The sequence below is a fragment of a genome, unplaced genomic scaffold (genome assembly GCF_019419815.1).
Source record: "Pyrus x bretschneideri cultivar Hongxiangsu unplaced genomic scaffold, Pyrus_bretschneideri_v1 Contig13, whole genome shotgun sequence".
NCBI lineage: Eukaryota > Viridiplantae > Streptophyta > Magnoliopsida > Rosales > Rosaceae > Pyrus > Pyrus x bretschneideri.
In genome coordinates, this window is record NW_025999424.1 from 4,351,588 (window position 1) to 4,365,593 (window position 14,006).

The window sequence follows — 14,006 nt, forward strand, 5'->3', positions numbered from 1 at the left end:
CAACAAATGAGCAGGTGGCAGACATATTCACTAAGGCTTTGTCTAAGGATCGGTTCAACTATCTTCGAGATATGCTTGGTGTGAAATCAGCTCAAAACTTAAAGGGGAGTGTTGAACTATAAGTATTTGAGCTGAAAAGATTTAGAATAAGTTTTGTTTAAATTGGTGTATCCACTTGTGCAGAATGAGGCAAAGTGTAAATGACTAGTTTTGTAAAAAGGCCATGAGTGCCATGTGTTGAGTGATCCATGAGATTAGAAAGATGTGTGTCTAGGATGAATTGTAGTGGTTATTGTGGTCCCAAGTTAAGGGCCTTCAATTAATGTAAAAGCAAGTTAGTGCTCTTTTTGGAGTGTGATGAAATATTCCTCTGCAAGAGTTTCTGCAGAGTGAAAAACAAGAAACCATTCGTTTTCTTTCGTCTTGGTTTATTTTGCTTTCTGTTCAGCTCCATCTACATCAAAACCTTCGTTGATTTAAGAAACACTAACAGCCAGTAGTATTCGATCACCAAGTAGAGTAATGCTACTGGATGGTGAGTGAGCTCTTCTGTTCTTATGCTTTCAGGCTGATGATGAGGATAAAATTAAGGAGGCGGCCAATCGGATTAATCAGTTGCCAGACGACATACTGTCGTTGATGTTTTCCTTGTTAATCAGTTGCAAGATCTGATTGTTAACAATAATCTTCGTTATCACTCATCATATTTGTCCCCATTCATCACGTCTTTTTTTATTTTATTTTATTTTTTCGAGCAAGGATTATCGTACTGTTTTAACTATTGATATAACTTTTATTCTTTTGATACATGCGAAATTCTACTTACCAATCTAAACTGCAGAAGAGAGACTCGAACTTGAGTGCATAGGAGACGGATCTTAGCTGAAGTTGCTATGTTCATGTCTGTGTATTTAATTTTGTTCTTCGTTTGGTTCATTTCTTTGATTGCTTAGTTCATTTTATCGGTTGATTGTATCATTTCACATTTCGAGTTTCCCCTTTTGAATCGACAATCAAACACTCAGCAAGCACAGTCCATGACCCAAAACCCTAACTTGCAGCATCAGTTAGTTTTTGGACTCAAAACAACGATCACGAATTTGCTTCAATTCACTTCACTTTCCGTGAGAGTTAAGCAAACCATCACATATCAGTTACCGTTACATGTCACCAAAACTGCAGTTCCCGCCTCACTAAAGCTCACACCAATTGGTCTTCCACGTGAACTGACCAATCACATCAATATATACATGTGTACACACACACACACACACACACACACGCACATACACACCTATAATATATCGGAGTTCTAGCAGCAAATTAAGCATCGCAAATGTTGCAGAATATGGGAATGGAATCAATGCCACTTATATTCTTGTTCACAGTTATTTTGTTGCATCTTCACTCACTGCAGATGCATAGTTTGCCAATTGCACCAGCGCTGTATGTGTTTGGGGATTCACTGTTTGACGGTGGTAACAATAATTTTTTGCCAACTATTTGTAAGGCAGACTATCTGCCTTATGGGGTGAATTTGTCAAGGGAGCCACTGGAATATTTACCAATGGCAGAACAGTAGCAAATTTTATAGATAATTTTTTTGGTTTATTTTCAGTTCATATCTTTTATTGGCTCTAACTCTTTGTACTGTAGTTTCTCTCCCTCCCTCTCTCTCTCTCTCTTCTTTTTTTAGCTGAGTTTCTTGGCCTACCATATCCTCCCCCATACATGAGCATACGTGGATTGGCGACAGCGCTTAAAGGCCTAAATTATGCATCTGGCTCTTGTGGCATTCTACCAGAAACTGGAAGCCAATGTGTAAGCTTAGGCATGAGTCAGTCAAGTTAATTAATTATTAGATGAAGTTGGTTTAGTTAACTGGTGCTCTTTAATTAACATCCATATTTTCATCATGTTTTGCTAATGAGATCATTAATTTTAGAACCATTCAAATCCAATTAATCGCAGCCAACATGCTTGGCAGGCAAGGAATTGCTGCTATGTATATACATATAGTATGAGTTTTCTTTCATCTTTTTCTACTTTTGCAGGGTAAATGCTTAAATCTGAAAGACCAGATAGATTTGTTTCAACGAACGGTGAAGTCAGACTTGCCAGGACAAATAAAAAATAACACCGATCTTTTGCAGCACTTGTCCAAATCTATATTTCTGTTTTCTGTTGGCAGCAATGATTTCATCGACAACTACCTTGAACCTGCAGTTTTCGATACAAGCAAACGCTACCCTCCTCAACAATTTGTACAAGTCTTGATGGATGCAATTGCTCACCATATGGAGGTAACAATATCTGATCTCTTTCTCTCTTGTCATTCAGTATCTAAGTAAAATAATGATTAGCGTTCATGGTGAAAATGTTGCAGACGCTATACAATTTAGGAGTCAGGAAAATCGTCATGTTTGAAATTGGTCCGCTTGGATGCATCCCGTCAATTGCAAAAACACATAATCACAGTGGAAACTGTGTGGAACATACAAATGAGAGCTAGCCTCAATTTTTAATGATGAGCTTCGCGCAACGCTTGCAAATTTAACCACCACTTTCCAAGGCTCTTTCTTTGCTCTTGGTCGAGCTAATAGGATTGGTTATGATGCAATTACAAATCCTATTAAATATGGTAAATTCAAAAACTATGTTGTCCTCTCCTTATTTAATTTATTCGATTTTGTTAATGATTTATATGTTTGACCGAACAGGGCTAATGGATGGAAGCAATCCATGCTGCACTACTTGGGCAAATGGGACTTCAGGGTGCATTCCATTTCTTACACCCTGTTCCGAACCAAATAATCACTTCTTTTGGGATGCTTATCATCTTACTGAATCTGCATATTCAGTTATAGCAACAAGCTGCTTCAATGGTTCAACCGTTTGTACGAATCATTGATTAATAAGATTATTTATCAACCTAGCTAGCTCAAGACTCTTGGTTTTATGGAATCATGGATAAACTATTGCACCTACATGTTGCATAAAGACTAATTATGATGTAGTTACATCATAGAACAAGTCTAACTGCAGATTATTAGCAGAGATGCTAGCTGTATGATCATGAAGGCACACTTAAAGCAGTACACGCCACAATTCTACACAGACTAGATAGCTATAGGGGCCTGATCACTGTATAATTAAACTGGTTTCGAGATTGAAGCAATCTCAATGCTGTGGCTCATGATTGTTTATGGGCGGTTTGCAGCGCCAATCTCTTCCCTTATAATCTTTATTCATCAGGCTTAATATCTCTCTTGTTGCCTTAAGAAGCCTTCTTGTTTCCTCTGTCAACTTATGATCATCAGTTTCATCATACTTAGTAGTCTCTTCCAAAGCAAAAGTACTGTCCTTACCTGCAATCAGATAACAAAAAATCTTAACATGAGCCTTGTATTATTCACCTTCTTCCTCAATATATCAACCCTCAAAGCAGTACGGTAAGTTTCATTTGCATCCAAATAAACACATATATTGCAATCTTCTTAAGCATCAAAGCAAGAAATTCCCTCCAATATGCATATATCTTTAATTTGGAATACTAATTAATACGTACAATGATACAAACAAACTAGCTAGCTACACATGATATATCTGTCATACGCATATTTTTACTACAGCACCCATCTGATAACAAGAAGACGGCGAGGGTACATAAACTGATCTAAGATTGAACTTGGGTTCTCAATGATTTTCTCAATTATTATAAGCAGTAGTAGTACTAGTATAACTTTTCTCATAATCAATCCAAGCTTAAAATTTTGCATGTAGATCTCCCTTTCCTACGAAGTCACAACTTCCATCAGAACTACTGTTGTACCTGAATTCGTTGATGTAGTAGAACTACGGGTATCTCCATTTGGCCCAACTGCACTTGCAGGCTCTAACTTCCTAAACACTTTGTGTGCCACCATTTTTCTTCCTCCAAGCCCTATCATCCTTGACCCAGCTATTGAAATTCCATGATCGAGTATTTTCTGCACATACACTTACATGGTTAGCTTACAAATGAATAATTGGTAATGGCACATGAAACAAGAGAAGTGCTTTGCAACCCTAAAGCGTGCAAATATTACGAGAATGTCATTTTGCGCACTTCACCATAAGAGTGCAAGAAGCTCTCTAAAGAGTGCAAATATATAGTATTGCCCTACGTACAAGGATCATGATATAACAAGTACCTGTTGATCAGATGGTCCATTTCCGGTCACTGAAATCTCTTTTTTACCTACAAAACATAAGTATACTTAAGAACCTCTCAGATACAAATCTACGGAAAATCCCTAATCAAATTAATGGACTAATAGGAGAAGATTAACCTATCTACCTTGATGAGGATGTGTAGTAAACTCGCCTAGGGCATGCATAACAAAAAGAAGCCCAACTACGAAGCTTGCAAGCTGTTGCATATCTTTGTGATTTCCTCCTTAATTAGTCGTTGATTAACAACAAAAGAAGGGAAACTAATTTGGAGAGACTAATGTGGGTATTATAGAGACCCGCGAGTCAAAGCTAGGGCTTCAGTACGTACCTCGCCAGCATAAAATATTAGTTCTCATGCGCACAGACAGGAACTTGGGAAGAACGCAAACCTAAATAATCTAATGTATAAAATATTGGAAGGAAAACAGCGTTTTCGGTTTTCAAAACTTTGAATGTGGTTTCACCGTCAGTCTCGGTCTCACGAGTAATTTAGTTGGAACCTGCAGAGGCTAGCAGGTTATTAAACGTATGATGATACATATTAAATAATTTAATGAAAGTAGGTAATATGAAATATGAAGCATGAAATAGGGTTTCTAATGTTTAAGCGTGTCTCTCCTGCCATGCACGCTCGAAGCTAGATGAGTCACGTACTAACATTAACCCATACAGGCTACAGGTGGTGTAGTACATACTGATCATTAAGTTCAGGACCACTCTGAGAGATGTCTCAACTAAGTATCCAAACACACAATTACCAAGTTTCTTTGTAAGTTTTAAGGCTAGGGCACGCTTACCTTGTACCAAGTTTTTCATGAGGATAATGTAAGGGAGACTAAATTTATAGGCAAAATTTGCAAACTAAATAATTTGTCACAAATAGGAATGAGTATGTTTATCAACATTTAACTAATAACTCAATCATTAACTTCTATGTCATTTAGTTTACAAAATTTTACCTACAAATTTAGTCTCCTTAACATTACCCTTCATGAAGAGAATCCCATGAATTGAATTATATAAAGGGAGAAAATACCACAAGAGTTACTTAGCAGTATTTTGAAGGCACAAACTTTATTCCACAGCACTATTTGTTATAGTTTCCTATGCTTGATAAAAAAACATAAATAAATAAAAAAAATATTCCTAGGTGGGCAAAATTGTGAGCCTAGCTAGCTAAACCCGTAAGTTTGAAAAAGACTGAGTACTACTCAATCTCAAGGCCGTGGCTGAAGATTGTGTACTGGCGGCTTGCGGCGGCCCATTTGATGGTGGTAATCTTTACGCATCATGTTTACTATCTCTCTTGTCGCCTTAAGAAGGCTTCTTGCTTCATTATCTGTCAACTTATGATCGTCTTTTTCATCATAATTTTTAGTCATTTGAGATTCGGTTGTTGGGTGCTTTGTCTTGAAATCTTGGGAGTGATTTGGTTTAAGATCTCTGGGAATTTTCAAACTACCGGCAGAAGTACTTTTCAATGTTGTTAGCTTCAGTATCTTCATATCATCCTGGTTCATGTGTAAACATATAACCAAGTTAGAATCAAATTAAAGTCAAAAGTTAAGCTATTGGAATAGGCTAGTTACAGGGTTTGAAACCCTCCAATGTTAAAAATTAAAAAAGCCAAAATTTGAAAGTAATTATGAAAGGTTGTGAGAGAGAGAGAGAGAGAGAGAGAGAGAGAGAGAGAGACCTGTTGGTTTAATTTGTTTTGACGTTTTCCACGGAAATTGCTTGAAGCTTTAGGATTATCCTTACCTGCAATTAGAGAACAAGTATGCAACATAAATCATGTATTATTTGCCACCTCATCTCAAAATTGGTTCCACAACCATTACAAAACAATATGGTAATCTCATAATTTTCCATCCATTACTCACATGCATTGCAAGGAGGCTTAAGCATCAAATTAAGCAAAGAAAATCCCCTCCAACACATATATATCTTCTTTGAATACTAATACATATATACAATCACACTAGCTAGCTAGCTAAATATAGCTACTACGTGACATAACTATCACACATATGTTTTCACTAGAGCATCTGACAACACGAGCCGGGAAGACAGATGATCTCAGAACTATCGAAATAATTTTCTCAATTGTGTTTGGGAGGATGGCGTGCAGGCCCGTGATAATCAGCACCAAAAGCTACAAAATCATGATGAGAGACTTTGGAGTACTGCTTAGAACTAGCAGTACTAGTATTACTTTTATCACGATCTCCAAGTTTACATTTTACATTTAGATCTTCCCTTCCTTCAAAGTTACAATTTCCATCAGAAGTACTACGGTTTGCACCTGGATTCTTGGAAGTGGTACTAGCCTCTTCATTCTGCTGCCCATCTGGTCTTACTGGCTCTAATTTCCTTAACACTCTCTGTGCCACCATTTTCCTTCCTCCAAGCCCTATCATCCTTGACCCAGCTATTGAAATTCCATCAACATTTGGTTCCTGCATATTTTATGTGGAGTAGCTTATAAATCATAAGTTTAAGTCATATTCCCCAGAAAGCTTCTTGCACTTCTGAAACACAGTTCAAATAACACCATGTATTATAGTGATGCTATTGAAGGAGTGCAAGAAGCTCTCTGAGGAGAGTTCAAGTTCAAAGTATGCTTTACCTTTTGATCAGGCAATACTGCACGTTTCCCAGTCATTGAAACATCTTCCTTACCTACAAATTAAACAAGAGTGTTAGAAGAGAAAAATACTCCAAATTTTTTTATGAGAAATCCCCAGCCGAATATATTGAAGAGAAAAAGCTATACATATCTAGTATATATCTACCTTTATGAGCATGTGCAGTGCTAAACTGGCCTAGGGCATGCATACCAAAAAGAAGCCCTACTACCAAGCTTGTAAGCTGTAGCATCATTGTGTTTATAGTTTCTTCTTAGCCTTAACTTTCTAGCAAAAGTGTAGTGATCTTAGATTGACAACAAGAAGAGAGGAAACTTGGAGAGACTGATGTGGGTTTTATAGAGAAAGTTCAAACCCAAGTACAAGCTAGGGTTTAGGCATGTACTTCACCTCCATAAAATATAATTCTCAAGGGTACAGACATGACTTGGAAGAACTCGAAACTAATTAATCTAATCTATAAAGCATTCGAAACCCTCATGTGCAACCAAAAAAAATATTCGAGAAAACAGTGAAAGGAAAACAACGTTTTCAATTTCCAAAACTTTAAATGTGGTTTCACAAGTTAATATTATACATAATCGGTAGTGGTTAACAGGCCATAAAACATACGATGGTTCATATAAAATGAAATTAATATGTAATAGGGTTTTTATCTTTTTTAGTTCATGTTTATACCGCCATGCATGCAACGAAGTAATTAAATTTAGGTAGGCTTAAAAAATGAGTCACTAGCAACCCCTTGTAGTATATGCTGATATGATCAGGGTAGAGAAAAACCTAAAGACAGTACTCATCCAAGTTAAATTGTAAATTGCAATAGCTTATTTGATGAAGGTCAAAATATCAGACATTATATTCAGCACTAGAAAAATTAAATGTAAACTAATTAAAATTATACTAGCTTGAGTAATGCTATTTATACCATGTTTTGTACCACATATTCATACCACCTTAGGTGACATTTGACGTGGACAACCACATCATTTGAATTAATCAGATTTTTAAATTTAGTTCATTATTTAATAAACTAGTAATTAAGAAAAACTAGTTAATTAAATAATGATGTGGATGTCCACATCAGATGTCACCTAAGGTATTATAAAAATATGGTGCAAAAATATGGTATGAATAACATTACTCTACTAGCTTTATTTGGCATTTTGCAAGGTAAGCATGTTGGTATTAGTGTGATCTTCATGGAAATCTTACTTTTGTAAGCTTCATTATATAAAACCAAGTTGAAAAGTAAAAAAAAGGATCAAGTTAATTAAATAGTCATCAGATACCAGCTGTTATTTTTCATTTAATTAATTACTAAACCAACCAACAGTAAAAATATGATTAGATAATTATAATCGGGTCAATATATCGTAGCTGCAGGGATCAGCTCAGTCAGAGATTCGGTCCTCACCTTTCAACATAAATTACAAACAAGTAGAAGCATGAGATTTTTAAACAAAGCTATCAAGACTTCTGCCAAAAGTTAATTTCTTTGTCTTTCTACAGCGGATAATATTCATTTTGTTCACAACACATCACATGCTTCAGCGTGATCAGATCAACTGAATCACTTCTTCCTCATCATTTGCTTAAAATTATATTTTGAAATTGACGAAATTAGATGTAAATCACACAACAGAAATAAATAAGAATGAAAAAACAAATAGTGTTAAGAGTTAAGAGGAAGGAGGTGGTGGAAGGCAAGCTGGCATAGTTCCCGAAGAGCCTGCAGAAACATTGACAAGTGATTTCGCATAGAATTGCTCAAAACACTTCCCCTTAAACAAATTAGGGTTTCTACTTCCTATATGTGGTGTGTTGCAATTTTAGAACACGAGGGCGTGACCTCCAACTCTACGATAGTGCTTTCATCTTGACAACAGTGCATTGCATACTGTGTGCTTTCCAAGTAAGTTGGTTCGAGACATATTGGCCGGCATCCCCATACAACAAATATTGCTTTATTAGCACCAGCTTCTCAAACTATAACTCTCGTAGAAAGTATTGGCTTACTTGAAAATCAAAATCTCAAATGGTACCATATTTAGAACTTACATCCTTTTTAATTAATTAAATGATCATATTGATAAAATGTCAATAACATTGGTAGATAACATTCCAATAGTATAACATTTTGACATGTTATCGGCACATTATCAATATTATCTATAAAATTTATCGTGTAACAAAGACTTTTAACAAAAACAAACATCTTGCTCAGAAAATATCATGCAAGTTTCTTGGCATGCTTTGAATGCATTCTGCACTGATAACTAATAAAACGTACTCGGAGCATCCCAGAAGTTTACAGGGAAAAAAATTCTGCAGCTAACTAATGGAAATGGACACATTGGCATGGAGAAAGTCGGCTCCTGTTACCAATATTGTCCGTCTCCAGAGTTGTTTAGGAAGATATTTTGATAGAGTTATCCGGATAGTGGCAGTCTATACCACAGAAAATTGCTGAGGAGCACAAACCAGAATGAACCTTTATGCTGGTTCCGAGCTACCACTTAAAGTTATAGACATAAATCAATACAAAATTGGATCAGAGACATGAATCTCATCTCATGCACAAGTCTTAATTTCTGTACCAGGTTAAGCTTTTGAGATTTAGGAAGTTGTATATGTCTTACCACAGTTACCATCAAAGCATGGGATTGTCAACACTAAAATCAGAAGCTGATTAATTGGTCTAAAAAAGGACACAGCACATGCATGCTGGTGTGCATATATCTATATATGTGGGCTAGCTAGGATTGGAGGACCTATTTTTTGACACATATTTTATGGGGTTCACATTGTAACTTTTTTCAATGATCTGAACTGTTTATATTTCAATTCATCATTAATAGATTATCTTTGCAAAATGTTAGACAAATCCAAAACTATTAAGGTATTCATTTATAGTGAAGAAGAAAAAAATTAATGAATACAGTTTTGATTAAAAAAAAAAAAACTAAAATAACTATCATTTGATTCGACGATCATATGGTTTCGAATTTGAATGATTTTTGGTGAATTTCATCTTTGAGAGAAGATCTAAAATATAGATGGTTGGATCATTGAAATCCATATATACACACACACGCACAAGGTAGAACTTGATGTAACTTTCACAATAATGTGATTATACATGCTTTTTTTTTTCTTTTTTCTTTTTTTTTTATTATTTATTATTTATTATTTTTTTGTTTGAGAAAGATACATGTTAAATTGTGAGCACTCAATGTCATGATGATGTGATTAAAAATGTTAGAATGTGAGCATTCAATCTGAAATCCATTGGAGGCACATAAACTTTTAAGCACTTTATGCAAAACTTTCATCTCTGATATGAGATACTATCAAAGTATTTTAAGCACTTTAAATAAGTATTCAAATTTTGTTGTGTGACAAGGGAGAGCATTTGACCTAACTTGTTGGTACAAGCTTTAATACGATGTTACTCAAAACACTTGACAATGCATGTTGAAGTTTATGCAAGCCTATCTTCGGTGTGGGATACTATCGACAAGAAACATGATCAATTTACAATATGCAAACTTGTGAAGGGATCCATTTGAGAACCCAAGAACAAAAATTCCTTTTTTTATTAATACAAGATCAAAGACTCCCTTAGATTGCAATCTTAACTTTTATCATTTGCTACTTGTTTCTAGAAGCAAAGGCCGATAATGAAGAGGTGAGAGATGGAGAGGTCCATGTTAATGGGGGAGGAACCAAAACCCAATGGGCTTTACCCATTTGAAAGCCAGAGATCAATTTTACTAGGTCGGCTTCTACTACCACTTGCATTCATTACATAACCAAAAGATACAGGTCACAACTCCAAAATTGTGAAATGAAGAAAAATATCATCATTTTTGCCTGGGAAATGGAACTGCTTAGAGAATACAGACCTATATCACCAACCAAAAGACAGATAAGGAATTTAACTGAAACGAGCAACTGAGCAAGGCACGGTAACACTTCAAAATATACAGGTTGGTTTGTTAATGGTTCCAAATGTTTACAAGAATTGGAAAAGTTGCCTTCTTACAGTTTTTACCCCGATCGACCATGTTCTTTCTCTACCAAGCCCAGCCTTTGTCTCAAAACTAAAGCCTTGCTCAATCACTAGACAATAGACATCACAAAGCCCTTGTATTAGGGTAATATCGCAAGAGCAGCAGATAATATCTCATTTACAAAACTGGTTTTTCTGGGATGCACTCACATTGCCAATCCATGAGGCTGTTCAACTCGAAAGATTAGCCAACAAGTCCAGTGTCAAATACCTTGAATCCATCGAGCATCATTTTTTTTAAGTAGCATAAGAATGGATCAAGAGAACAACGCCAACTGGAGATGGTATCCGCTAATAATTCTCTGACTAGTAATTGCGAAACCTGGAGAGCAAAATTTTCTGCTTAGTATACGGAAGCATCAAATCTTGGCTCATAGAAACAAACCTGGCTGTTGTATGACTGCAGAGCGCAGCCTGCGATCCATGACCACACCTTCTTATCAACATCGTAAAGAAGACCCTTCCCTTGGTTCCAAGATGTGAAGCAGATCAAGTTATCCTGTCCAGAGCACTCGAACCTCTCGGCTGATAACCTTAACAGAGATCGGAAATACTTCGGAGGCATCCTGCTAATCTCTACCCACACAAATTTAGCATGATCCAGTTCCCAAATTCTCATACTCTGAAGAGTACTATAAAGACCAATCCTTCCAACTAGAAACAGGCGCTTCTGGGTGCCAGCGACCAAATAACCATCCAATAGAGACCGCGGGAACTTAGCTGGAATGTGTTCCCAGTACCCCTGTGTCCAGTCGATACATCATCAGGCCAAGTGGAGAAAGGGTTTCCAAATATAATCTGGAGTCACAATATGCCATCTTTGAGGAGCAAAGATTAACTGCAGGCATTATCTGGTGAATTGACCACGTATTGAGCTTCGAATCATATACTTCAGTGGGCAGTGATTTGTCACCATAAATATCACTAGTAGCTATAACTTTAAACGACCGGTCCTTCCTATCAACAACCATTATCAGCTGCCTTTGCTGATTATAATGCATACTGGGCAATGTCCTCCAAGTTTGTGTAAGAGGGTTACAAACCAAGGCTCTAAAATTTAAGCCATCGAGCCCGGAAAAGCAAACTAAACCAGCAGAAGAACCAACCAACCAGAATGCCCACTGTGGCAAAAATGCGAACGGAATCCTATACCATGTTTTTAATGGCAAGCTGAAGACTGAGCATTGTGGGGTCTGAGAGTTCTTCCAAAATGTGAGAAGACAAGGCCCATGAGACGGTACTTGTGAGTGAAACTTAAGAAAGCTTCTATCTTGTAGAATTGTATTCCACCGTTTACATACACAGCGGAGCCTAAATATCATAAACGGCGGAATTCTAGCTAATATCTCATTCAACAAATCCTCGGGCAACATTGCCCATATATTATCCTCCATTTGAACATCAGGATGAACTGGTTTCCCAAATGTAGAAGCCGTTTCTTCATCTAGTCCTCGCGGCTTTGTCTTAACCACCTTTTGCCTCGAAGGGCTTGTATTCCTTGATCTTACACAACCCAACGGACTCGTGTTCCTCGACCCACCACCTCTAAGCGGCGACACTTGCTTTGGGCACCTATCATCTTCACTTGAAACCCCATTTCCCATAGATTTCGAACTCGTTACAGCAGACCTAGATTCAGAAGATTCCTCAGAACCATCCATGGTGATAAAACCCCAACTAACCAAAATTTTACTCCGGCGTTTCAAGCCTAGCACCCAATTCCTAACTCCTAAATCTTAACCCATGCTTCCTACCCCAAAAGACCAAAAATTTCAATGTCAATTAACTGTCATCACCAAATAACAAAACCCAGAATTCAAAAAGTATGGCCTTTAACAATCAAAGCATTAGACCAGCATTATAATTGAGATTAAACAAAAAAGCCCTAATCTTTACTCAGATCCAAAATTCATAATCTTGCAGATTGTAAGATGAGTCAAGCGAAAGATGGAAAGTTTTTGAGCAAAGATCAACTACCAGCACAAAATTCAAGCTTTTCACCTTGTGATTTGAGATGGGTGTCCTCCAGGATTCAGAAATCTTCCATAGCTTCTGCTTGGTGAAGGAAACAGCTTCTTGAAGGAGCACAGATGAGTTAGGGGAAAGGCCCTGGGTGTCCTAATTTCAAGGCTATTTCTTTTTACATTTGTGTTTGATTTACTTTGTCACTATTTGACAAAATGGACAAAGAAGAATCCATATAAATATTTCCGCATGATGTTGATGCCTATTGCCATTAGAGGGTGCCACGTTAGAAAAGAAGTTGTTTATTATTCTGCTTTAGTTGATAACATTGTTTGGCCGGTACCTATCAGACAAAATGGACGGCAATGATTGGTGGGTGGGTGTGATTGTGTACATAGCAGATAAGTAGTAAAACTTTGCCCTAAAAAATAAATTTACCCCTTTGGTCTTGGGCTATTAGATTATTGGGGTCCACTAAATTGCGGTACTTTTGTTACCATGGGCTCCACTCATGTTTCTGGTGGTTGTTGAAGATTTAGTCTACAAAATGCACCAAACGGATTCATTGTTGTTCACTACATGTACACCGTAAGTAAGCAGTGTGTGTCTTCTAATATGAAGTAGCTGAGAGGACATTGGCGATATTGTAAAACTATAGTTTTTGTATATAAATTAACATGGGGCATGTTGTAAGATCTCAAGAATTCCTACAACTTGGGATAAATTTTGCAGAATAGTTGTAAATTGTGAGTAGCTATCAGCTAGTGAGGAGCAAATCGGTTGACTAGTCATTTGTATCCTGCAAAAGTTTTTTTGAATGCTAATATAGGATCCCATTTTATGAAAAATCAAATGCAAAGAGGAAAACTTTACTGCAAGTCTTCCATATAATCTTATGAAAAAAATGCTGCATTTTCTTCAGTCCAACTCTTTATTGTTACCAATAGTTTTATGACCTTTGAGAATAATAGAAAACAATCCAACTTCATCTTCAGCAATAATTCATCAAGTTCCCTCAAACGGATTTGTTGTAGAGGATAAACGAGTGCCTTTTTGGACACTACTGTAGGATGCCTGATTTACTTGGGGTGTGGTGCAAGGGTAGC

At 36.7% G+C, this 14,006-nt stretch overlaps 2 protein-coding genes across 2 annotated transcripts; one reads left to right on the plus strand and one right to left on the minus strand.

Annotated features, from left to right (window-relative positions):
* The first annotated feature begins 1,336 nt into the window (after positions 1 to 1,336).
* Positions 1,337 to 2,726, plus strand: LOC103962768 (GDSL esterase/lipase 7-like). Its single transcript, XM_048579365.1, has 4 exons — positions 1,337 to 1,570; positions 1,657 to 1,821; positions 2,055 to 2,303; positions 2,721 to 2,726. The coding sequence occupies exons 1-4, from the start codon at positions 1,337 to 1,339 to the stop codon at positions 2,724 to 2,726; spliced, it is 654 nt and encodes a 217-aa protein (XP_048435322.1).
* An 8,106-nt stretch (positions 2,727 to 10,832) lies between these two features.
* Positions 10,833 to 13,090, minus strand: LOC103962723 (F-box/kelch-repeat protein At5g15710). The gene is given in 3 exon segments (XM_009375481.3): positions 10,833 to 11,677; positions 11,679 to 12,685; positions 12,937 to 13,090. Coding segments are annotated over 2 exon segments (1,317 nt in total). The 5' UTR covers positions 12,597 to 12,685; positions 12,937 to 13,090; the 3' UTR covers positions 10,833 to 11,278.
* Between the last annotated feature and the right edge of the window lie 916 nt (positions 13,091 to 14,006).